We start from the raw sequence: 25373 nt of genomic DNA, 5'->3' as shown, positions 1-25373 counted from the left end.
TCATGCCCATGCGGGATGGTTCATTACCATTGGAGGAAGAAGCTGTGTGGTCAATGAGGCTGTACTCTGGGTTCACTGTAGGCTGTGCCTGTTTTCACAAACCTTTCTAAACACTGTTAACAACTCTTTGCTGGTAGTGGTTGTGGTGGGGGCAAGAAATACCCTATGGGAAGCATCTGTTTCTATTCCTTTATTTGAACCAGGTCTGTAAAATGCAAGTGGGAAGCAAAGGCAGGTGAACGGTGCACTGTCTGGAAATCAGGAGAAATGGTTTAACTTTCATGCATCCATAGTGGCATCCTAAGGAAAACCACAAATGCAAAATGTGACCGTGTTCGTATTTACTATGGTAACAGATCTATCTTTTAGCTTGTGAAACACTTTCCCCATAAGTAGCATGCCAGTATGCATATGCATGAGTATTTTAATTATGAGCATATGAGATAATGCAGCACTGCACATGTTATCAAATAGTATTCATATATTCATATTCATGCTCTGAGTGCATGGTCTGATTACTCTTGATGATTAGATCTCTTGCATTCCCTGGTATTAACAGATAAGAGGAAACAGTAAATAGATGTGCAATGCCAAAACAGGAAATGGAGGGTTTTAGTCCCAGTAATGGAATTGGCTGTATCAGATATTAAAAAAAAAAAAAAGCTATTCTGCTGAAAGTAGAGCACTTTTTAACCTATCTGACAAAAGATATGAGGGAATAATCTATATATACAAAACCACCTTTGCTGGAAGGAAAGAAGGCATGGTATTAATAGCACACTGCCTGCTAGCACCTTATCACTGGATTAAGGTTAACAAGCACAGACTGAAGAGTCGTAAGCAGATGTGTGCTTGATTAGCAATTATTTAGGCCTTGTTTGTGTAATGCTTCCTGGCTTGAATTTGCCACTGTGATAGTGCCAAAGGCTATCAAAAAGCATATTCAAAGACAATTCAAAGCATATCACCAGCAGAAGGTTCAATTCAAGCTGCTCTAACAGATGAACTGTAGTTAAAAAGGAAAAGGATAAGAAAAAAGGGCTTTAACCCAGAAAACAACATGTGATTCTGGCTAGTTACAGGACAATCCTATGAATCTCCTGCAGATACCTACGTTTCTTCTAAAACCCCTCTGTAATTAGGGCAAAAAATATGTTCTTTTAAAGGTAAATCTTTCACAGCTCTAAGACCTCTCTGATACGTTCATTATGTCTAGGATCATGAGAGTGCAATTCATGAGCAATTGGGAGTGTTGGAATGTTTATTTAAATATCAAATTTATGAATACATATATACACATATGTAAGAAGGTGTATGAATGTAAGAATACTTACAAATATACATTATATATTCAAACCTGTATTAAATATATTATTAAACATCCTTATATACATTTGACATAAAAAATCGATTCATATGATTCGTAATGTACTCCTTAAATACATTAAAGGAGGCTGTAGAGAGGTGGGGGTTGGTCTATTCTCCCACGTGACTGGTGACAGGAGGAGGGGGAATGGGCTAAAGTTGCGCCAGGGATGTTTTAGGTTGGATATTAGGAAGAACTTCTTTACTGAGAGGTTTGTGCTGCCCAGGGAAGTGGTGGAGTCACCATCCCTGGAGGTCTTTAAAAGACCTTTAGATGTTGAACTTAGCGATATGGTTTAGTGGAGGACTTGTTAGTGTTATGTCAGAGGTTGGACTTGATGATCTTGAGGTCTCTTCCAACCTAGACAATTCTGTGATTCTGTGATTCTGTATAGATGTACAATTCATATGACCATATAGTTACATATATAGGTATGTTGTTTACTTACATATTTAACCTTTGAATGTTTATTACAATGTTCAGTGGGAATGATCCACGTTACGAGTTAGGTTACTGCACCTGCTTCATAAAGTCTGTGCTGAGTATCCAAAGTGACTGCTGAGTAAGATTTTTCAAGCCACTAGGATCAACAGCTAGGTGTTCATTGGCAGTGCTTTGGTAAAAGAATTGCCGTTTAATGCATTTGTAGTATGATAAGCCTAACCTAATCTTGGAGAGAACATTAAAGATAAGAAGCACTGTTAGCGTCAGTTTATATGTTTAAAAATTGGAACACCCTTTTGTGGTACTGAGGCATCAATTGCATTAGATCTCAACAGTAATAATGTTAATGGCTGTGCTTAACATTTATTTTGATGTAGTTTATTGTCCTCTGGTATTCTTTCTCTGCCTTTGGCAAACTCATGAATGTAAATTACTGTTTGTTCAGCCAGAGTTTAGAAAAAAATCTCAGTCCACTTTTCTGAAAGAGACTTGTAGCTTCCTGGCGATACTGTGACCAGATGGACTCACAGGGATAGCCATGTCTATGGTGTGCTGTGATCTAGTCCACGCCTGTTTTTGTGTGCTGTTCTAAGACATTTTCTTCCTTTTTCTTGCAGGAGAGCCAGAATTTAAATATGTTGGGAATATGCATGGGAATGAAGCTGTTGGAAGGGAGCTGCTCATCTTCTTGGCTCAGTACCTGTGTAATGAATACCAGAAAGGGAACGAAACTATTATCAACTTGATCCATAGCACGCGTATCCATATCATGCCATCTTTGAATCCAGATGGCTTTGAGAAGGCAGCATCCCAGGTTTGTAAGTCTGTGAATATAAGAATAACTAACGATGTATATTAACCTGAGGGAGGATCAAAATGACACTTTAATTTAGCAGTTTTACAAACACATGAACTCTGTGGTGATTGTTGAATGGAGCTGTGTAACTGATATATTTTCTAACAGTACAGTAGGCTTGTTCTGTTTAACAAGGATTTTATACTTGAGCTGGTATCACAAATAGTTTTCCACAAATGGCCATCTTTGTTTTAAATGAACATACTGCATTTTAAAGTACAAAGATGTTTATGCTTCATGCATATTCTTTCATCCGAGTTCACTGACCAAACTACTTTCTGAACGAGTAACTTCTAGGAATACATCACATTTCTCAAGTGGCAGAAAGGGAAAAAGCTGATGTTCCCTTTAAGACCATTCTCATGCAATCACACTTACGTGAATTATTCACATCCATTAGCGCTTTATCTCAAAATAAGGAAACTTTGTGACCTGTCTTTTTAATAATAGCTCTGATTCTGAATTTCAGGCATAAGGTGCTTTAGTTAATCTATTAGTCAGACTATTTAGCATGTAATTTCGGATAAACACTCAGTCAAGAGAGGTACTAATGCATAGTTAGCATATGGAGGCCAAATAGAACCCTGATATGCTGTGTTTATAGTGCGTATTATACTCTAAAAGAAAATGAGAATTTTCTTGTTCAAGAAGATTTATTGTTTTTTTTTTTTTTTTTTTTTTTTTTAATATAGAAATGTTGATTCTTTTTACATGACTATTTATGGTTAAATGTCAAACCTGATTAAGCTCTTCATTAAACAGATTCTTACAAAGTCTTTAAAAATCCACCCTCAGACCTCTTTAAACCATGTCCAAGATGATATCTCCCTCTAGTGGCAATAAAGCAGAAGCTGTCCTCAAATTGGTGCCATATTTCACTTGTTTGAAATCTCTTACCGTAGAGATACAGCAATAACACAATTTGAAACTTTTTCTTTAGTCAAAGTACATTTGCTTTTACAAGATTTCTTTAAAAATTACTTATTATCTATAGTATAATTTCCATTAGTGCTGCTGTTCTAATTTAGCAGCATCTTGATCCTACAGTGTGTGACAGTAAATTTTATATACCCCAAGACTAAAACCAAAAATCAAACTAAACCTATTTTACAGAGTACTGAAAGCTTAGAGAGACAAGCTAGGGAAAACTATGCACCCTCAAGGTATTTCCTTAAAGCAAACGAAACCTATTGTAAAGAAGTAGCTTAAAGAAAAGATTGTGTAAAACATCTCACTTCATCTTTATTCAGTGCCACCCTTGCAGTGAATGAAGCTGATGGTCACTGCAAAAATAAAAATACAGATTAAGGGAAAGAAAGATTAAGGTCCTTCTTAATCCTGAAGCCATTTAGAGGAACTTTGAAGCAAATGCAAATGTTCCTTGCAGCTGGTAGATACATCTGCAACTGCCTTGGTACTCACTGAAATGAAGTCTGTAAGTCAAAAGCGTGTGTGAAGCAATGGGAAAAGCCAGGTCTCAGGGGAAGACTCAGTGGGCACAAACTGGGCAGGCTCTGGAAAATCTGATGCTGCTGGTCATTTTGCCCATCCTTAGTCCAGATCTGCCACAATGGGAATGATCATTTCCTCTGAGACAGTGAAATAGAGTTTTGTTTTGTTCCTGCAGAGCTCTAGGAAGACATACAGGTAACTCAGCTGTTGGTGCTCCAGGTTTTACTCCCACACAATCCATTCTTGTTCTTGAGAACAGGAGAAGTAAAACCATGATGAGAATTTACATGGGTAAATATACCCACATAAGGGTTGGTGCTTCAGCTCATTAATCTGTCAATTTCCTTTCTCTTTCTGCTTCTTTTCCTCATTTAGCCCGGTGAACTTAAAGACTGGTTTGTTGGTCGAAGTAATGCCCAGGGAATAGATCTAAACCGAAATTTCCCTGATCTGGATAGAATAGTCTATGTTAATGAGAAAGAAGGTGGCCCAAATAACCACCTGTTGAAAAACATGAAAAAGGCTGTGGACCAGAATCCCAAGGTAAGTAAGGGCTGTAGAGCCAGTTTCTTGTGTGCCCATATCCTCCCTTTTATGCAACAAACCCTAGGAGCTGTGTATGCAGTCTTTCTGTGATTCATGTTCTTGAAACTATTTTGTTCATTTTTTTTGTCGCTTTACATTTATTCATCTGATGGCATCTTGTAGTAAAACCTTTGATCTGTATTGGTTAATCCTGAGACAATTCCTCATTCAAAACATGCTTTATTTTTAAGGATAGGGATTGTGTAGCCTTCTCCCTTGGTCTGAATAGATTTTCTTGCAGATATTCAGCATTTTACCATTGTCAGAAGTTCACATTGTCAGAAATTATACTGTTGGCTAGATAACTATTCTCACATATAATGTGCATTTTTGTTAAGCCTAAGACTTAAATGTACAGGTATTTTTACATCGGGAGTTTTTATTTATTTATTTATTTATTTATTTTTATTCTTTTTAAATCTTCTTGCATTTACCCTCCAGGTTCAAATTATTAAACAAAGTAATTTTACTTTCAGTGCATAGAATTAGACTACATACTATCAACATATATTTTGAATTATTTTCCCTGGTTTTTAATTTGATATGCTTATTTTCAGCCATAATAAAAGGATAAAAATACTGAGATATATTCTTAGAAAAATACTTCACTCTGAACTAATTTACACCAGTTTCATGACTGATGTGTATCTACTTAGGTTCTGATGTAAAAGATTGATCCAGATCTCTATGAAGCCAAAATAAAAATGCTGCTCATTTAAATGCTTGTACAACATGTATGATCGTAGTATAGTATACTATAGTATACTATAAGTATACTGTAAGTAAGTAAGTCTCTACACTGAATAATCAAATTGTAACAGATGGTAATGCTGCTTTGTTGTAGCTTGCTCCTGAAACGAAAGGTGTCATTCACTGGATTATGGATATTCCCTTTGTGCTCTCTGCCAATCTTCATGGAGGAGACCTTGTTGCCAACTACCCTTATGATGAGACTCGGAGTGGTGTGTAGTTATGAGTTGACATGAAAGTGCAAGAGATATAAATACTTACTCTATACTTTAAAAATTATTCCATGTTAATTATTATAAATATTATTATATATTTATTCTATATTATATTATTCTATACATACATAAATATGTGGATCTATATTTACTACACTGCTACCTGAGATTCACTTGTAAACATCATATCATGGCATTGTAATGACTTAGTTTAGTATTAATAGTCATTAATTAAAATTATGTATTTAAAGCTAGTCACTGTATGACCATGTTGTCTAGATTTTAAGACAGATTGCTTATTCCAGTAGAGTTACATTACAAAAATGATGTAATACCTGAGGGAATCATGGTCCCTCATGTATTTAATGAAGTAACTTAGGTCTTAAATTAGCTGGGCTGCTTATACCCTGCTAAATGAAGCCAGAGAGATGCATCTAGGCTGTCTGTATGATCTAAGGTTTATCTTCTTGAACCTTTAAAAAGTGAATTTCTGAAAGTGATTGTATGCTGATAGAAACAACTATCATTGTTTCTACTTTTTCAGTATTGATCACATAAAAAGAAGGGTCTCTTTGTAGCAGAGATGCTATCCTTTAGCCTATAGTATTATGGACGCATGACCGAAGTGATTTGATGGTATTGTTAGAGATTGACTTTCTTCAATATACTCTCGTACAGTTTAATTGCAAATCCTCTTAAGATCAGACTTTAAAAATATCTATGGAGACACATTTTTCTATGTACTGTGTTCTTAAAAGAATCCAAAGCCTAGAATGTAGACTTTTTGGTGCACTTTGAAATTAATATTTTTGTATAAATCACCTTAATAATGGGGCAACTTGATACAGGCAACTGATTAAGGATTGGGGAAATGTTAATGTTATTTAAATACATGTAATGCAATATTAGTTGATGGTGCTGTAGGAAACTTACCATTGTCCAGGAAATTTCCAAGCACCATCTTGCTGTACAGTGCTGTTAATCTAGGTTATGGCCTGTGATTGCATTTTTAACAATCCTTTTTCTTGGACCATTTTTCCTTCCTAGGCAGTGCTCATGAGTACAGCTCCTGTCCCGATGATGCTATTTTTCAAAGCCTGGCTCGCAGTTATTCTTCTTTTAATCCTGCAATGTCTGATCCAAACAGACCACCGTGTCGTAAAAATGATGATGACAGCAGCTTTGTGGATGGAACGACTAATGGCGGTGCATGGTACAGCGTCCCGGGAGGTGAGACCCATGGCTGGGGGTTCAATGTCATGGGTGGTTATTTCAAGCTTGAGTTTTCACTTTGGGAACTTATTCCCACAGACTGGAATACCACAAGGTTATCCACAATTTTTGGTCTGGTTAAGGGTAGATCAAAGGCTGATCACTCACCACAGTGCGTCAACATAATCTCACAAAGTGCATCATGATTCCTATTCAAATATTCCTCTTTTATTGCTTTGTCGAAAGTATTTCTTAATTCAAGGTTCAGGTCATTGCAAATGTAATAGCTCTGCAGTGGGTGAGCAATTGCTGTGTTATCATGATGAAGGTTTAAGTTAAAAAAATAAAAATACCCCCCCCCCCCCCCCAACAAACCCTAATGAGAGATAACAGGCTAATAACCATTCATTTTAACCTCAATAACAAAAGTATCCATCCTTGGAAGATACGGAACGGCTTTGTGGCCAGTGCTGAAGATAATGGAAGAAAGGAAGTTTGTCCTTTGATTTCCATGGGAACAAAATCCAGCCATGAAGATAACTTGCATTTTTATACTTCTTGGCTTAATTAGTACTTGATTCATGCTTAGGTGGTGCCTAGACTTTGGCAGAGCCTTTTGTGCTAAGAGGACCAGCAGAGCTACTGCGGTTCCTTGAAAACTGATTTTGTCTGTTTGGGAGTGTAGCTTGAAGTCAGAGCTTTTGTTCCTTTTCAGTAAAGTTTTTGATATTTCATTTTCTTTGCAAATGGAATCAAAGCAGATTTGGGAATATGTAGATTCTCAATCAAGCAGAATCTTCTGTGTTGCTAAACTCAGTTGAAACTTCAAGTGAAAATTCAGCTGGGGATTTTTGATCTGGAAACTCAGATAGCGTGTAATGGTTTGTCTGCACAAGGGCTTTGTTGATCTGTAGCAGATAACTTTGAACACAAATATACCAGTATTACTGTTTGCTTTCATCTTAACACTCAAAGTAACAGCCTCTGAATGAATTAAAAATTTTTATGTGGAATGAGTAGGAATCTCTCAAAGTGTTAGGTAGTCTCAGTGACAGTCTAACCAGGCTTCTCAGGGGCAGCATGTTTCTTCTGCTATGGTACCAGTGTCAGAGACTAGCGATGACATAAAATGTTGGCATTTCTGAATACTGTTGAAAAGCAAGAGTTTTCCTTTGTGTGAAGCTTTCCACAGACTTTGATTTGGAACCATTAAAATATCCTTTACAAAATGGTGTTTGCATAATTGAAAAAAAAGAGAGCTGAATGTGAACAAAATATTAAAAGGTTTAACTATTAAAATTTGTTTCAATTGAGTCCAAAAATATCAAATACTAACTGTAAAAATGTGGACATGTTTAACTTTTAGCTTTTTTCCTTAGGAAAATGTTATCCATTGTTTTTGATGAAATGCTTTTATTCTGACTAAACTATACATGCCAAAGGCATTTTTTTTCCAATGGAAAAAAAATTGTTGGAAAGCTTGAATTATGTCTTCTTTTTGGATCTTATTTTAAGTTAGACTGGAAATTCCCCAAGGGAGTCCTTTCTTTTTCTCATGTATTTGTACAGAAATTAGTAGAAAGGAATCCTAGTTCTAATCCTGGTGGTGTAGGTAATAAAAAATGGAAAGGTGACAATAGACTGTGGACCATACAGCATGAATTGATTTTGTTGCTGTTGTTTTTTCCTTCAAGTGTAAAAACTAGCTGGCAAGCTGTAACTGTTGACTGAAACCTTCATGCTAATAATTGCCACAGGCCAACTTAAGAAATAATAATAATAATAATAATAAAAAGACAACAACAAAAAATAATGAAAACAATTCTCTTGTTTCTATGTCTAGGGCTAAGGAAGATAACTAAACATTGCTTAGTTCAAGTTAAGATTTTCTTGGAAGCTTTATTCTGGAAAGCTAGCTGACATTTTGCTATCCATATGATAACACACTCAAAGTTAGTGGTGTAAGCTGTTGAATAGCTATGTGTATTGCTGTAGGAAAAGAGTTCCATTATATATCCTTATTAGAGGTTAGAATTTATCAAGAGGAAACTCTCTGGAGACCTTGTCTATTCAGTGTCTGCTCTGGTCCTGAGCTAAGGTGGCTCTTCCCTGCCTTTGCACCTTTGGGTTGCTGTGGGCTTGTTCTGGGGCCTGTGAGCGTGTTTGGTGGCATCCCCGTGTGATCTCTGTGGAGGCAAAATAAAATGTGACTTGACACAGCTCTGTAAAGAAAGAACTGAAGTAATGTGACAGAGAATAGAGGTAGAAATTAGGTGAGAGTGGTACTGGAGCTGTGTTTGGTGTCAAAAGGAAAGCATGGCTTTAGCAGAGCATTAGCAAGGAAAGAGAAAAGAAGAAAGTGGGGAATGGAAGAGCTCAGTGAGAGAGGCTGTGGTCTCCGAGATGCTTTCTTTGATAGTACCTCATCACACCAAGAACTCTGTCCTATGAAGGGCTGATTTTTCTTTCTAACAGGTTACTAATGTTAATGTTGGCCTATAATGCTTGTTATGGTGGTCCTGGTTGTGCTGCATCCATTTCTTTGCCTCTGCCCTTCTCCCACAGGTGAAAGGCAGCACTGCTTGGTGGGCCTGGGTCTTCATATGTATGCAGAGATAATACATTGGTATGAGTATAGGGTTTTTTTTGCATGTATTTTTCTGAGTATCTGGGTTCTTTCAGTAGGAAGACTGGATGTTCACTGGCAGAAGCATCTGTTAGCAGCCTTGCCTCAAACTGGAAGTAAGGATGTACTCTCCATTGCATTTGTTTTGTCCTTACCCTCTTGAAAATCTCAGGACTTGTCAGCCACAGGCAAGGTGGCAATTCTCTCAGGCTTTGAAGTTTTCGTGTGGAGAGAGCAGATGGAGTACAGGAATATTTGACACTAGTTTTGTCTCTTGATACACTTTTCTGTGAGTTTTTTCTAACTATTTGCTGCGTAGTAATTACTTTCTTCTGTGGAGCAGGAGCACAGAGGCAGTCAGCCCCCACAATGGCATCTTTGTGCTAAATCTGAGACCATGATACCTGTTACACTTGTTTTGCATTAGTTGTCATCTGTAATTAGTTGATCACTGTAGGTTTTTCAGAGCACAGCAAGCAAAAGCAAAGAGGTGATTTTTAATGTGTTTAGGAAAGGCCCTTTTAAGCCATTGGACCCCAGGCAAAAACAAGCCTATACATAAAATCTGTGCTATTTTTAACACTGGTCTTCTCCCTGTCAGCATGTAATTAATGATTTCACTAATGCATAAGAAAGCCAAATTAAATTTGCACAGGCAGCTTTAATTTCAACAACAATAATGTTTTTTTTTTTTTTTTTTTTTTTTTATGTACCTTTTGTGTGGAATATCTTTTTGGAAATATGAAAGAGAAGAGCTGATAGCGATGAAGTACTAGCTGGCCATATGTGTGTTCTGCTTGTTCTGTCATAGAGTATCACCTGAGTCTAATCAGATCTTTATGTCGTTACAGAAATATAATTTCAAAGCAGCTTCCACTGCAATGTTTGTAGACTATTGTTTAAATGTCTTTTTATCTTCAGATGCTCTTAAATCACTCTTGGCACTCCATTCATTCTTAACTTCAATTACCCTTCATGTTACCAGATTTGGAAGCAATGTTAAAGAACGTTTGTTTAGGATTTTATAGAAGCATGTAGGAGGCACATGTTCTCCACATTCTGCACAAGGCTCCATCCTGTCCTGCTAGAAGTTACTGTCTTCTGATGTGTGGAAGTGGTCCTAGCTTAGTGTTGTAGTTTGTAATTCAAAGTCTAGGCAATTATGATGCCTGGATGCAAGGGGCATACCCCTGCACTCCACTTTCTTTTCAAAGGTTGGAGTTCCTTTTGTAAAAGCTGAATAAATGCTTTTTTTGTCCTGTATTCTGTGCTTATTTACATAAGTACTAATGTGGGAAACTGTAGTCCTTCAGAACAGTGCAAGAGAGGAGTGTTTGTGTGTTGCTCAGTTGCAAAGAAAAATAATACTTGTGGTCAGCAATGAAGGGTGTGAATATCAGTTATATCTGAGGTCTGCTAAGCCTTTCTGATCTTCAGGGTGGCTTCTGCTAAAGTGTAGGAAAATAAGTTTTGCTGTTCTTTGTTAAAATGAGAGGCTTTGGGAGTGTGGTGATGTGCGTGCATGTGACATGTGCCATGTGTGTGACAAGGAGGAATAGGGTAGTAATAACAGATTCAGCCACTTTTACAAAACTTGAAACTATATTTCTGCTGTCCTTGAGGAAGTAGGGTGTCCCTGGTATCACCTTGCTTTGGGAGAGAAGAGGGAGAAACTTCCTGAGAACTGGAGCAGCAATGGTCCGGAGCTGTTGGCATCACAGTAAATTACATCATGCCCTTTGGCTCCCAGTTCTTCTCTTCATGGTTTCTTGTAGAAGAAAGGCAAGAATCAAGAAAAACAACATTATCTGGTGTCTGGAACATATGCCTGGCAGTCAGCACTGCGGTCAGGATTTTGCTCATGACTCTCTTGCTCTCTTGCTGTGTGCTGGTGAATGGTCCATCTTGCATTGTGTGTGGTGAGACATCAGAGCCAGCCCTTCCTGGAGCACTGTTTGTCCTAATATTTCAGCCATTTAAAAAAGCTTAGAAATAAAAAGCTTTAGGGGGTCTGAACAGTCCCTGCTCCTCTTGTTAGTTAGGAGTCTACGTGCCTGGTTGGCAGAAAACAGACTCTTCACCCATATGTGTTGGCAAATTCCCACCTGACTCAATCTGTTTGCTGCCTTCAGTGTTCTCTTTTGGGTATGACATCAGGTCTCTGGGCATTGCTGAGCACAGTGCCAGTACTTTGGTAAGGAGCCTACATTAGGTCTCATACTTAACTTGAATGGGGCAACACAGAGCTAAACAAAGTAGCTGCTTTTAAATCCTTTGGTGACCTCCATGGGAATGCTCAAAATGCTTGGTAGCTTTTTTATTTTCAGCATTTTTATTTTCACATTTGTGAGTCCAGTGATTTTGCTAGATACCTAGACTGGGAGGGCAAGTGTCATCTGTATCAGCTTCTGCAAGGAACGTATTTGTAACCCTCCTGGGGACAGCCACATTCCCACTCCAGCTGCTTGATTCACTTAGAAAATTGTCTTGGTTTTCTGTTGACTGATTCGCAATAGGCAATATTCCCATGTAGCCAGAGGAGTGCCTCAGAAGTGCAAAAGAGTATGTCGTTCCCGCCAAGTTTTTATGCCTAGACATATATATTTTTATATATACTGTATATATTTTTAAATTCATATGATTAAAGTTGCATTAATAATGAGGTTTCTCTTATTGCATTGAAAGCTACCTAGTATTTCTTTTGCAGAGGCTTTGAGTGGGTGGGAAATATTCCTATCTACAGAAAAAAATAGTGGGATGTTTGCCTTTTTTTTTTTTTTTCTTTGTGGGAAATCATAAATATTTGGTATTTATTTACTTTGGAACAATGCAAAATCCACCACTAACTCTCTTTCCTGGCATTGCAGGAATGCAGGATTTCAATTACCTCAGCAGCAACTGCTTTGAAATCACAGTGGAGCTTAGCTGTGAAAAATTCCCACCTGAAGAAACTCTGAAGGGCTACTGGGAGGACAACAAGAACTCTCTCATTAATTACATCGAGCAGGTAACAAAAAAGAGGATGGGAAAACTCTAGTTATTGTATGTGAAACTTCTGAACTTTGTCCTGTGTGCATATCTAATTCTAAAGTTTATATTATTCTGATTGGTACTCCATAGTTCTTACATGTCTCTGTAAATAAATCCTTTGTGATCTTTCTAAACACGTGGAAGAAGAGAGGAAAAAAAAGATGTATAGTATGGAGTCATCCCACCTTACTTCATCTGTTACAGATATCTAACTTAAGTGGTGCATGTTGGCCTTCTTAATGAAGAGAAATACACATCTCCAGAGTATAATTCATCCCACCAGCACTGATGCGTACACTGACAGAAGATGAATTGCCCTCTGCAGATAACTGTGTACAGAACATAAGCTATGAATCAGTCTGGATATACAGGGAGCCTAGATGATGAGGCTGGGCTATAACTGCCTGGCAGTTCAGTGTAAGGCCAGGGGACATCTGTAATCCCAGTTTTGTAGATACTCATCTGCTCTGCGATTACATGAGCTGCTGACACTGAGTGAAGTGCTTTTCCTGTGATTAAAGTGAGTGATTCAATTAAAAATGATACAGAGTCTGGTTAGAATTTTAAAGCACTGTTATGAGTTTAGATAACCTTGTGCTAAATGGGTTGTTACAAGTTAAGACTCCTGAAATAGATCTCTGTGTGAGTTTTTTGTCCTTTTTTTTTTTTTTTTAAAGGATTACATGCCAATGCAAACAGGCTGAACCGAAAAGAAGATTCCAAACACTGTGGCAGTTTCAAATGTCTGTAATCCAGATATTATAGTTAGAGACTGCAAATATATCTGGCTTCATTAATGGCTACACACCTAGGATTGTGAAATCAGAAACACATTTTTTTACCAGAGCTGGTCAAGTAACACAGTAATTTCTTTATGAAATTTTATAAATTTGTGCATAAAATTGCATAAAATATTTTTATGCATAAAATATGCATAAAATTTATTTATGCAGAAATGTTTTATTTAGCCAGAAATTTGAAACATTTGACTATTTGAAATGTTTGAGTTGAATAGTTCTGGAAGTTGTATTTAGGGTGAAGAACAAGCTTTATCTGCACTGGAATTTACATGTATTATGGGATCCGTATATCAGCTATCTAGACATTGTTGAGCTCCTTAGTGTATGGGTTAATTTTTTCTGAGTCATGGAAAACTCTGGTGTCACTGCATTTTCAAAATTACTAACATGTAAGAGATTCATTTGCCAACTTCCTTTTCTCCTGTGGAGCTGCTGGCATTATCCGCAAAGCTCAGATGGTCTATCTGGCATTGTTTTTTAACTCATACATGGTAAGAGATCCAGCCCCATGCTCCAGCTCCCCAGTGACTGCTGAGGACATTGCAACTATGTACTTTATGCTTTTCTCAGCTGATCTGTGTCAGGCTTCTGCCACAGTGTAAACTGGAGGAATCTGGTGAACTAAATTATAGCAGCTGAATACATCACAGAGCTTCTTAAAGGAGAACATCACAGTCTCAGACAACAAAAAAATAAAAATGTGTGAGACAGAAATCTTCTCAAATGCCACAGAATCAAAGCAAATCTTTGATTCTTCCCCGCACTTCCCTGCTTAATTTCCAGGCCCTCAGTAGGATTCCTATCTGCACAAATTCAAAACTTCCCATTCTGCCCAGAGTTGAGAGCTTCTCTGTGGAAAGGTGCTTGCCTCTGAGGAGCTCAGTCTGCTTTCAGACTAAGCTACAGGAATACCAGCAGGATTGTCTCCCTACACACTGCAGTCAAATCAGTGCTTTAGTTGTATATATGCTGGGAACAGATGGGTTAGATAACTCTGATGTTTACTGGGCAGAGTAAGAAGTGATTGTAAACTTTGGTCCCTGCTCTCAGGTTGTCTTACCTTAAACATTAGGGCTACTGCTATTCCTCCTTTGATTTTAAAGAAAGCAGGGAACCTGGTTCAATTTTTAAAAACTGAACAGAGAAGGTTTTAAGATGGAGATTCCAAAAGCTCAGCCCTGCTGCAGCCAGGAGAATGCTGCCCACAGGGCAAGAAGGAAGTAGGACGTGACCCACCATGGCCTCTCTCTTGCAGGCCACACGGGGAGTGCTGTGGCTCCAAGTGATCCCAGCTCAAAGACCTGGGAGCTTTGGGTGCTCAATGAAGAGAGCTCAGGCATCTCACTCAAGGTCCTGGATTGCTCGTGCAAGTCCAAGTGCCCACTTTTAACTTTGTTAATGTGTGACTTTTACGCTGTTGTGTCCATTATGGGCCCTAAATTCTTACAGCTGATGAAACCTTAAAAACAAAAAAGTAATTTCAGACTGTTTTTCAAAACTTTTCAGAACATTTATTAATTCCCCATGACAAATACTTTCAAAATAGTGTTTATGTGAATTATGATTTGCTCTGTGTTTCTGAGAAATGTTTGCATAATGCAGAGAAATTAGTATATCAACTAATTTTTTTACCTCATCACTGTTTGTGCCATTATGATGTTTAATAATTATTATATATATAAAATTCTATATTTAATAATAATTAATATTATCAATATTAATATTATATCTATACTTATTAATAATTATCTTTGATAGTTGTCAACATGTAGACTGGGATCCATAGCATGCATCCTTAGATATACATGTATCAGTATATTTCACTGATGAAAATGCCTTTTCTTAAGAATTGTTAAATAATTTCTCATGTGGTTTTATTTAATTATTTTAGATTCATCGAGGAGTGAAGGGGTTTGTTAAAGATCTTCAGGGCAATCCAATAGCAAATGCTACAATTTCTGTGGAGGGGATAAGCCATGACATTACATCAGGTGAGTACTGCTATATCCTCTGCTTCACAAACTAGGGCCATTTCAGATTTTATTTAGCTGATGCCTTAAGGTACCAAAATTTTGGAGCTAGAAAAACATATTGTGCCTCAAGAAGCTTGTTATCTGCAGGATTTCATGAATATTCCTCCAGCTGCTTGCTCTCAAAGGAGCTGAAGACCCGTTGTTGGGAGTTAATGGATCTCCAGCATGGATTGGTTCTGATGGCTCTTGGTTATTCATGCTTGGTTTTTCTACTGATTTGTGGTGCAAGCAGTGTTTCACAAATGTGCCAGAATGTAAAGTTCTGTTGGCAGTGCTGTTTTGAGTCGAAAGCCTAAATGGCAGTATAAAACTTATATTATGATGTGATCATACCTTTTCATATGTAAATTCTTGAAAGATTTTCAGTTTACATAAATTTGTCCTGAGAAGGTAAATTCTCTCTGCTGTTGTGTGATTTTTTCTTTCTAGAAGGGCAGTTCTAAGAGAGATAAATGTCATGTTGGTGTTTATAGAAAATTGTGTCACCTCTTGGGTGTTACTGTGCTTTATTCTATGAAAGAGTTGAAGGTAGTTTGCACAGTGCCAACTTGCAGACTTCCCTATGGACCATGCTTTCTTATACTAAATGGCATTTTGTTGTTGTTGTTTTTACAAGATACTAATTAGAAAAACAATAATAAGATCATGCATAAAGCATTGGCATTTTACAATATGATAATTTTGCCAATGATACGTCTCACCGTACTCTTACAGAGATGCTAAACACAATGATACAGGACAGGTAGACCCTCAGTTGGCTTTGATTGTGTTCTCACATCACCTGCTAGTTGGGCAGCATTTCTGCCAAACAGAACAGTCTCTTATAACATTAACTACCGTCTTTCACTACAAATAGGAAAGCAAAAGGTATAAAGGCTGGAAATAAATTTTCAGGGAATAAGCTTTGCAGAGATACTTTGCAGTATAAGAGGGTGATACATAGAATACTCACACTTCTATGGTACAGAAGGGTATTGTAGTGAATCCCCTTACATTATTGTGTCTGTATATGCCTGGAAGTTGCATACTGTCAAAACAGTGAGGAAAATAAGTATGTAAATTTTAGCACATTTGAAATGAAGGACAGATCATCATCTTTTTCTTCGTCTTTTTTTTTTTTTTTTCCCCTCTTTCTCCTGCTCCTTTGTTCATGACTTAAAATTCATCTTTGTTTCATTGCCAGGAAGTAGAATAGATCATTATCGTTGCTTTGCAGCAGTGTTTGCTTTTCCTTTTGTTTCATAAAGAAAAAAGTCTGTGGACAACTGGCTTGACTACTAACATTTTTTGACCATGCAAATTGCAGACATTTAAATAATATTTCCCCAAGCATGGACAAGTGCTTTGAATAGCACTGCTAAATGGACTTTGTAATAATTTGTCATGCTTTCTGAAGTTCTGTGTGGAGACATTTGCAATATTAGCCTGAGACAAATCAGATGATTGGCCACTCCTTGTGCAGAGAGGATCAGATTCTTTGTGGAAATGGTAGAGGGTCATTTCAGAAAACAAGATTATGCATTTTTATTCTGTGGCAGAGAAAGATTGTCTGAAGTAACAGTCAGTGCAGCAGGAGCCCTTCTTTGACCTCAGTGGATCAAGCTTTCATTTCTTTTTACAGTTAAATGGAAGAAAAAAATCCCTAGACACAGCCTGGATACTGAAACCTGTAGATACTGATACTTTCAGGGGTGACACATGGAAACGAGCATTTATACATGTAGCTATCTCTGCAATATAACTTGAGAAAAGTAGTCTTGTTTGTTTGAATTTGGGGAGAATAAAAATTATTTACATTTGGATTTCCAGAATATCGAGGGATATCAAAAAAACATGCTGCATTGCAGGCAAACTCAGATGCTTGAAATTGGCTGTGCATTGGTGGAGTCCTTCTAAGCAAGGCTCTTGTCCTTTTCTTCAGCGTGCTGGAGAGCCTTCCACTTCAGAAGGCAAAATCTTTTGTGGGGGCTACAGCACAATGTCAGAGTTAAAATGCTTGTTTTGATTACCTGAAAAGAAGAAAGTCTGTGGTGATATATTTGTACAGCCTTTACAGAAAAATTCTTTCAGACAGCCAAAAGAAGAGGGCTGACAGGAACACAAAAGATGCTGACAAGCTAGACAGTCCATTTTACTTGGCTGCATAACTAGTTTTATACATATTTATATGGGTTTATTTTTTTCTTCTTCTCCACAGCCAAGGATGGTGATTATTGGAGACTGCTTGTGCCTGGAAATTACAAACTTACAGCCTCGGCGCCAGGTTATTTAGCAATAACTAAAAAAGTAGCTGTGCCCTTTAGCCCTGCTGTCATGGTAAGTGCTCATGTGTACATCAGTTTAACATCTATTATGGCAAAAAAAGAAAAACTCTCTCTTTTTCCCCTTCATGGTATTTGTGTAACCAGGAGGTTATTTTTCAGAGTATTACTGATATATGCTATTTTAGAAGACAGTCTGGAAATCTGCTTTTCTAGTACATGCTGTGTAAGCCACTGAGAGTAGTCTCATTTTAAACTCACTTCGTTTCCTTACAGTCTTGTTTAAAACAAGCTGACACAGAGAAGGATAATACTGAAATATTTGTATGTTTCTTATTAGTGGATGCATGGCTAGCAGATCAGATAGAATCTGATCGGTATGGCTGTAAATTTTGTGGCATAAAGAGCAAGAGATGTTGAGGTTTTCAGTGAGACTTGGTGTTTGTAGTCTAGTTTGTAGTGACTACCTGCATAGGTTAAAAATGATGTTCAGCTCAATTAGTGAGCTAATGAAAAGAATTTGGAAAGCAACTCAGAAAGATAATGATGGAGCTGTGCTTCATATAGATACCCAGCATGTATGGCGAGTAAAACTTAGCTCTGTTTGAGAGTTCAGAAGCATTTTTAATTCATCCTCTGTATAAGTGTAGATTCCTCTCATAAAAATTAAAATAGATGCTTATTTCTGTAGTGTGTATCATACAGGAAGATGTACATCATATCTACACTAGTGAGCCATATGTCAGAAAAGCTCCCTGGATTTTCTTTATGGCATAAAATAGAATACATGTTTTGATATGCTGGGAGTCCGCACTGTTAGGTGATAGACAGCAGAATGCTGATGAGACACAGTATTATATGCTAGAAGATTTATGTGCCTTACTACTATTTAATTTTTAGTTTCCTTGGCCCATATTTTTTTAGACAAGTTTTTAGACAAGTCAAGGACTGGTCACATATCTGTTTTCTTTTGGAAATTTTGTTATACGTCTATATGCAGTTTAAGATAAGTTTACTGTACTGATATGCAAGTGTTGCACATATTTAAATCAGCCTCAAGAGACTTTGTAATAGCCTGAAATAGGAAGTACGTCCATAAGGCCCATGGCTGTATTAAACAACAGCTTTCAATAAATAACTCTTCAAAATATCAACTTATTTCTCTCTCTGTCTCTTACTGAAGTTATTGTTTGTTTCTCTTACTCAGGTTGATTTTGAACTGGAGTCGTTATCTGAAAGAAAAGAAGAGGAGAAAGAAGAGTTGATGGAATGGTGGAAGATGATGTCAGAAACACTAAATTTTTAAATGAAGATTTTGGCTTTACAGCCATGAATCTGTTATGTGTTGATTTAGTATATTGTACTGTGGAAAGTCCCTATATTTTAGATTTTGTGCACTTCACAATAATTAACTTTTTTTTTTCCAGTCATCTTTTGATTCATATGAATAAAAATAACTACTAAACTCCTAGGTAGATACAGAAGTTATTAATTTTCTTTCATATTGTTATAGAAAATCTACTCTTATATACAAATCAGAACAAAATGAGTGAATGTGTCTGCAGCCTATATGGAAGTACAATCTGTTGTGTATTATGTACAAGTTCAGAATATGTAGGTTTAATCTTGGTTTAAAAATAAATAAATAAATAAAAATGCTGTAGTCAATTCCCAATACTGCCAGAAATATTTGACAGTGCATAGTAGTAGACAGTGCTCTTACCGAGTTCCATAATGAATGTTATTGAAAAGATTTATAATAAGTGTGGTAGTGTAATGATGTTTTACAAGGATTAAAATACAGTATAATATTTTGTATGTTTCTGGTGTTGGGGCTATTTAAATACATAAGAAACATAAGCTTCTGGCTTCATTTTAATAAGCAGAAAGAATCTGCATAAGCTCTTTTATTGAAGATGGCATGAAATGAATTCAGGAAATAAAAGAGCTATATTCCTTAAGCTGTTAATGACATTTCAAGATCAGGTTTTAATTATTTCTCATTACTTATTAACCAAATTAAAAATTTTGAATGGACAAAGAAGAAAAGTTTGTGTACTATGTTAATATGCTGCTTGTGTTTGTTTTACAGCAAGAAAAATAGGATTTCAAGTGAGGTCTATTTAAATTAGAAAACTGCTTTTTCAATAATCTTTACATGTATCAGTGGTGTCTAGATATTCAGCCAGAAGTTCATATGCTCACTGAAAGCTACCAAAGCTTTACACAAAGTTTAGACAATGAACCAAGAATTACAGAGGACATGCATCTAGTCTCACAAGCCAAGAACAGTTTTGTTTCCAACGTTGTCTCTTCTGTTGGTTAGTCTTATCTAAATCCAAAAGCAATGGAGAGAATTGAAAATTTTATCAGTGGTGAAATTTTACCAAATAAAGCAACTTTGATTAAAAAGATACCTCCCCACCCATTTTAATTTTTAGTACACTTGAATTAGCTTGCTTTAGTATTTTGTCTGAGTGAAGATTGTGGAGTCAGAGAATACACATGAACTGTAGTGGGTGCACGTCTGGTATAATTCTTCTGAAGCTGCTGCAGGTATGCTACTTGATATCAGCTAAGCATCTCATCTGTTTGAAAGCTTAGACACTATTGCTGGCCTGTTTTAATTCCGGATCAGGTGTTTGATACAGATTTCCTTCCTCTGTTTCTTTAGTATCACTGTGTGTTTTGATGAGCACGTTATTTTCATTGATGTTGTAGAAGTTCAGTACTGTTCAGAACCACTGAAACAATTCAATAGCATGCTCCCCGCCTTAAGTGAAAAATCACATGTCCAGGAGTGGGATCCAAATTTACCTCCTTTGGGTATTTAAAAATCTACTAAAAATACTTTTTGAGAATTTGATATTCTTTAATAAAAAACATAGTTGGTCCTTTACAATAAGATTACATATTACAGTATTACAATACACATTGATAAATTGAACAGCAATAAAAACAAATATACTTTCTGATCAAGAATTTACCATGTAACCTGTAGATCATTTAGGTGTTAGTTGTTGAATTCCAGACTACAGGAGAACTTCATGTGCTGTACGTCATCATCCAGTGATGACCTTAGAATCTCCAGTGTGAGGAGGAGCCTGTGTGGCAAACCAAGAATTTACCTTACCTGTGCATGTCTTGGTAACAGCCTGCAGCGATATGGGCACAAGCACGTGCATGGATAAAGGATGCTCAGTTACACCAACTCAGCTGTGTGGTCCCTAATCATCTGAAAGGTTAAGACACAGCATGACCTGTGTTTGGAAGTGATGATACCATTTTCAACAGAACCAGGCAAAACTCAAGCAAGCAGTATGAAAATTAATTAAAGAGACTGTGGGCATGGGGGCAACTGGCTACGGGAGTGTTTCTGACCTGTAAACTAACATAATATGGCAAGTGTATATTTGTACAGAACACCCTGCTCTGCCCCTTCCAAACCTTACAATTTCAATCCAAACAATATTACTATGTGGTGCAATGCCTGTCTTGCATCCAGTCTTCCTGTGGTGGGTTGTGTGGCATAGCTAGTGCAGATGTTACATCAAACTGAGGTCATGGTGCATCTCCAACCCTTACCTGTGTTACATGTGGGATCCTCTACTGTTTTGTGCATTGGCGATTAAATGTAGTATCCCATAAATGATCTCTATGTTTTGCTTTAGATAGCTGCTTGCCATTACTGTGCTGAGAACAGGTTAAAGTAATTAACTGTTACAACACCAGAACCACTGCCACTGTTCTTGCTGTAGGTATACATCCTTCAGAATAGCGTAGCCAGGACTTCAATGAGTTATGTAGCCTTCCTAGCTGAACTGAGCTGTGTTGTAGGACCGTGTATGTTTAAATGGAAGATTAAAGTGTTGTGTGATGCTGAGCTTTTGGTTAAAAAGACACATGCTGTACTATTGTACAATAAATCTACAGGTTTATTTAAAATGTAAAACGTGTGAGTAATTTACAAGTTCAAAACATGATCTTTTTGGCTGGCCATGTCTGTAAGGTATGTCATCAACATCCTCAGTGAGGTGCATCTGCCAATTAATTTGTTGTTTGAAGAGAAGAACAAGACCAGGATTAGTGCCTGTATCCCAGTGAGAGCCAGCCATGGCCCCTTCAATCCATGCCAGAATAGCCTGATTTTGCACCTTTTCCCCATGTAGGTAATGTCATGGAGAAGCATCATGGAGAAGAACATCATGAGATGCTCTGCATCTATGTGGGGTCACTGGGGACAGGGCATCCACTTTTGTAAGTCCTTTTCCTTTTCACGGTACTTACAATCCCATTGTTTTTCCATATTATTTCTTAGGATGAGTAAGCACAGTGTGCAAGTTGTTTGCAAAACTGTGGTACTATGGTGGTCAGGGTTATAATGAAGCCAGCCAAATAAAAATGCATCTGTATTACATCTCCCTTTTCATCAATTGTGCACTTTATATCAATGTGCACATTGATATATCTGTTTCACACAGTCCTGTCATATTCCTGAGCTGATAACGACAAAATCTGAAGTGTGAATTAAAACTAAGAGGGTATGTAAGAAAGCAGAATTACTACCAAGTTTCTTTGAGGTACTCTAACAGGTGTGTTAGGAACACTTGGTGAATATAAATAGCTCGTTATAGGAAGGAGGATTCAGAGCAGGATGACAAATAAATTCAGAGGAGGCAGAACTTAAAGCAGGAATAGTTTCCATCAACCTGGTTGTCTCCGTATATGACCTTAGTTTACTCAGGCCACTGAGGGCCGTAGTCCAGCAGCAGTTTGATGTCAGTCTCTGAGGGTTTGAGCTGCCTCCAGACCTTCTCAGCAGACCTGCCCCAGTGGAGGAGCGCCTTGCTTCCTGCTGCTTTTAATCAGCAGCTCTGGAAGTGGGAGACCCAGAGACATCGCTTCTGCCCTTGCCTTCTGGCTTCCTGAAGCTTGCAGTGATCCATCCCACTCTGATCATCTCCTTGTAGGTATTTTATTGCTCCCTACATTTCTGTTTATGCAGAGCAACATCTGTTGTGAATAATTCACTGCTTGTTAATTTGACTCAGAAGTTTGGTCATTGACACAGCCGCTGTTCCAGTATTTCTGACTTCTATAATTAAACCCAGAAAACAAAAACACCCAGGGGATTTTCTGAAAGTCATGGTATTAAGAAAAAAACAGTGGGTTTGTTTTTCTCCTGGCTTGTGAAGACTTTGAGTGAGCTTGTTTAAAGTTTCCATTTTTAAAGCCTGCTTTGAGGGGAGAAGAAAATGACAACTGAGAAGCTGATGTAATCCTATGCCTTCAGGAGCAAGGGTTCTGAGCAAGTACTGGAGTAGGCAGTGTACAAAAAGAGACATTTAGAAACAACTGATGTTTACTTTTACTAACAGTGATAATGGGAACTATGTTAAACGAGTTAAATGGCCTTCATGTGCTGATTGCTCTGCCCTTCATATTTTGCCTCTCTGTGCTGGAGGTGTTATATTTCATCAGTGACTTAAACACATCCATGGTTAGGCACCATTTATCACAATGCTAGATTTTCCCTGAATTGATGGTTAATACTCGCCTGTTATTTTATCTTTGTCCTACTTTCATATTAAGTTAAGCCACCACAGATTTTTGTAATCATGGATTGCTCTGCACACAGTGGAAATTGTCAAAGATAGAAGTTGAAGAGTTTGGCTTCTGCATTGGGAATGTTGAGGGAATTTGACATCTGGGAATGCACTGGAAGCAGCTTAGTATTGTGAAATAAGTAGATTTTGTAGACCTTTCTGCTAATCATTCCTCAGGAAAGGGCTGAAAAGGATTATGGACCTATGGGATTCTAGGAGTGTAACATGTCCATGCCTTTAGACTTCAGCTAAAGCTACTCTGGAAAGATTCCCATTAGCTTCACTGGGGTTTTTATCAGACCCTCAAGCCTGGAATCTGAGTAATCGCGACTATGTGTTGCCAAGGCTGCTCATTTTGCATTAACAGTAATTGTTCTTCATCTTTTCCAGAAGAAAGATGCAAAACAATAAACAAGAAATGAAGTCCAATTTTCTCAAAGTGCAGATATGGTTGTGGAATTTGTTAAGGGTCATCGCATGACCTAAAGTAGAAATAAAGGCAATTAGCTGCACTAGTGGAAACCTATAGCTCACTAAGCCTCAGGAGAAGACAGAAGGATAAATCAGGAGGATGCTTTTGGAACAGTCACCTGCTGAGGATGTGGTCAGGGCTATAAAGAGACAAAATATCAAGCTAGGTGAACTTCTCACCTGCCTGCAGTGTGGCCACAATAGGATATAACAGAGTGTCAATTCCACCCAGTAATGTGAGATTTCAGTTCAGAAACCCAGAGGAGCATCTGTGCTGCGGTGTGCGGCGATGCACGCGCTAGTGTCCGAACGCGCAGAACCAATATCCCTCTTCCACATTCCAGCACCTCCAGCACAAAAGGTAAATTAAACACATTTTCAGAGACTATGGACTAGATTCAAGACAGGAATTGGCTGCCAAGAGCAGAATTACAGTCTGACTTGCCTCCCTTCCGCTCACTAAATATCCGCTCATGTGGCTTTCCTTGGCTGCTTCCAGTTTTCTCTCTGGGTGTGTCAAAAACTAGCCCGGCCTGAGCAGCTCAAGGCTCGCTTGTGCCAAGACCCATCAGGACAGGATTACAGGGTTTTCTTGTGTCCAAAAATCCTAAATCTGCACTTGCGCTTCCACTTGAGACAGATCTCTTATGGCATAGCCTGGCACCCTGAATTTTTAGTTCTTCAGAATGGGGACCCCCCAGCAGTTTGCTTTTAGCCTTTATGTTTAGGATTATTCCCATGGAGGTAGAAGAAATCTGCTACACTTTCTTGGTGGTGTAGGAGGAAGGATCTGGCCTACTCCCTGGACTCCATTTCATAGCATGGCAGGCATATGAATACTCAGAGGATGGGAAGTGCTCCTGCATCCTACAGGTCTCAGGCATAGTCTGAGACATGGTTTTTGAGACAGTATCAGAAAATCAGTTTCAAAAGGTATAGCAGTAAATGTAATACTATCTTCTTTCCCCTTCAGATTCAGGTAATTTATTTAAAGGATTATCATGGTAGTGATATTTGAACCTGTGTATGCGTATAGCAGCAGATCCTATTCAAGGGGCTGAAGTGCTTCTAAAGGAGCTTTGTCTGAAATACAGGAGCAGCCTTTGGAGCAGGAGCACATGGAAATGCAGCTCACTGACTTGTGCTGCACAGCATTTGTTCTTGCTGTGTGGTAAACGAGGGGCACTCGCTCCAGTCCTGGTGTTTAACCGCTGTGATGAAGACTGTTGGGAGGCAGTCTGAAAGAGCTTTTGCATTGCGCATGCATAGATTATAAAAGCTTAGGGCCCAGAAAAGTCTTACTGGCAAAGAAAAGTCTCAGATGCTGCAAAGTTTACCTTTTGGGTGCACTGTGAGTGTGTGTGTGAGGGGGAGCAGAGGAGCAGCACTGGAATGTACAACATCTCCAGGCTATGGCAGGCGCTGCTCAGAAATCCGTGAAGGTACCTATTCTGTTTGGCATAAAAGGAACACCACCTCCTGGTTTCATGCTTCACATCTAAATGAAATGCCTGTGTAGGTCATGTGAGTCCCAGGCAGACCCTGAAGCTTTGAGGGAGCAGGTAGACACCTTGCCAGAGAGGCTGGGGAAGCTTCGGGCCCAATCACCACTCGAGGGAATGGTTTGAAGGACATAACATATGCCTCTAATGTAGCTGGTGACTAC

At 38.0% G+C, this 25373-nt stretch overlaps 1 protein-coding gene across 1 annotated transcript in view; it reads left to right on the top strand.

Annotated features, from left to right (window-relative positions):
- CPE (carboxypeptidase E) overlaps window positions 1–21556 on the top strand; it is a 57168-nt gene extending 35612 nt beyond the window's left edge. Inside the window, exons 2-9 of the mRNA XM_082758504.1 lie at window positions 2428–2624; window positions 4494–4661; window positions 5548–5665; window positions 6716–6898; window positions 12374–12513; window positions 15228–15327; window positions 17567–17685; window positions 18838–21556. Of these exons, the coding sequence (XP_082614630.1) occupies window positions 2428–2624; window positions 4494–4661; window positions 5548–5665; window positions 6716–6898; window positions 12374–12513; window positions 15228–15327; window positions 17567–17685; window positions 18838–18936 (1124 nt within the window). The 3' untranslated portion in view covers window positions 18937–21556. The remainder of the gene's footprint in view (window positions 1–2427; window positions 2625–4493; window positions 4662–5547; window positions 5666–6715; window positions 6899–12373; window positions 12514–15227; window positions 15328–17566; window positions 17686–18837) is intronic.
- Window positions 21557–25373: the final 3817 nt, after the last annotated feature.

This window comes from Aythya marila (assembly GCF_965140915.1).
Source record: "Aythya marila genome assembly, chromosome: 4".
NCBI classification, from domain to species: Eukaryota; Metazoa; Chordata; class Aves; order Anseriformes; family Anatidae; genus Aythya; species Aythya marila.
The sequence above is the reverse complement of the archived record's forward strand: the minus strand, read 5'-3'. Positions and strand labels throughout refer to the sequence as shown.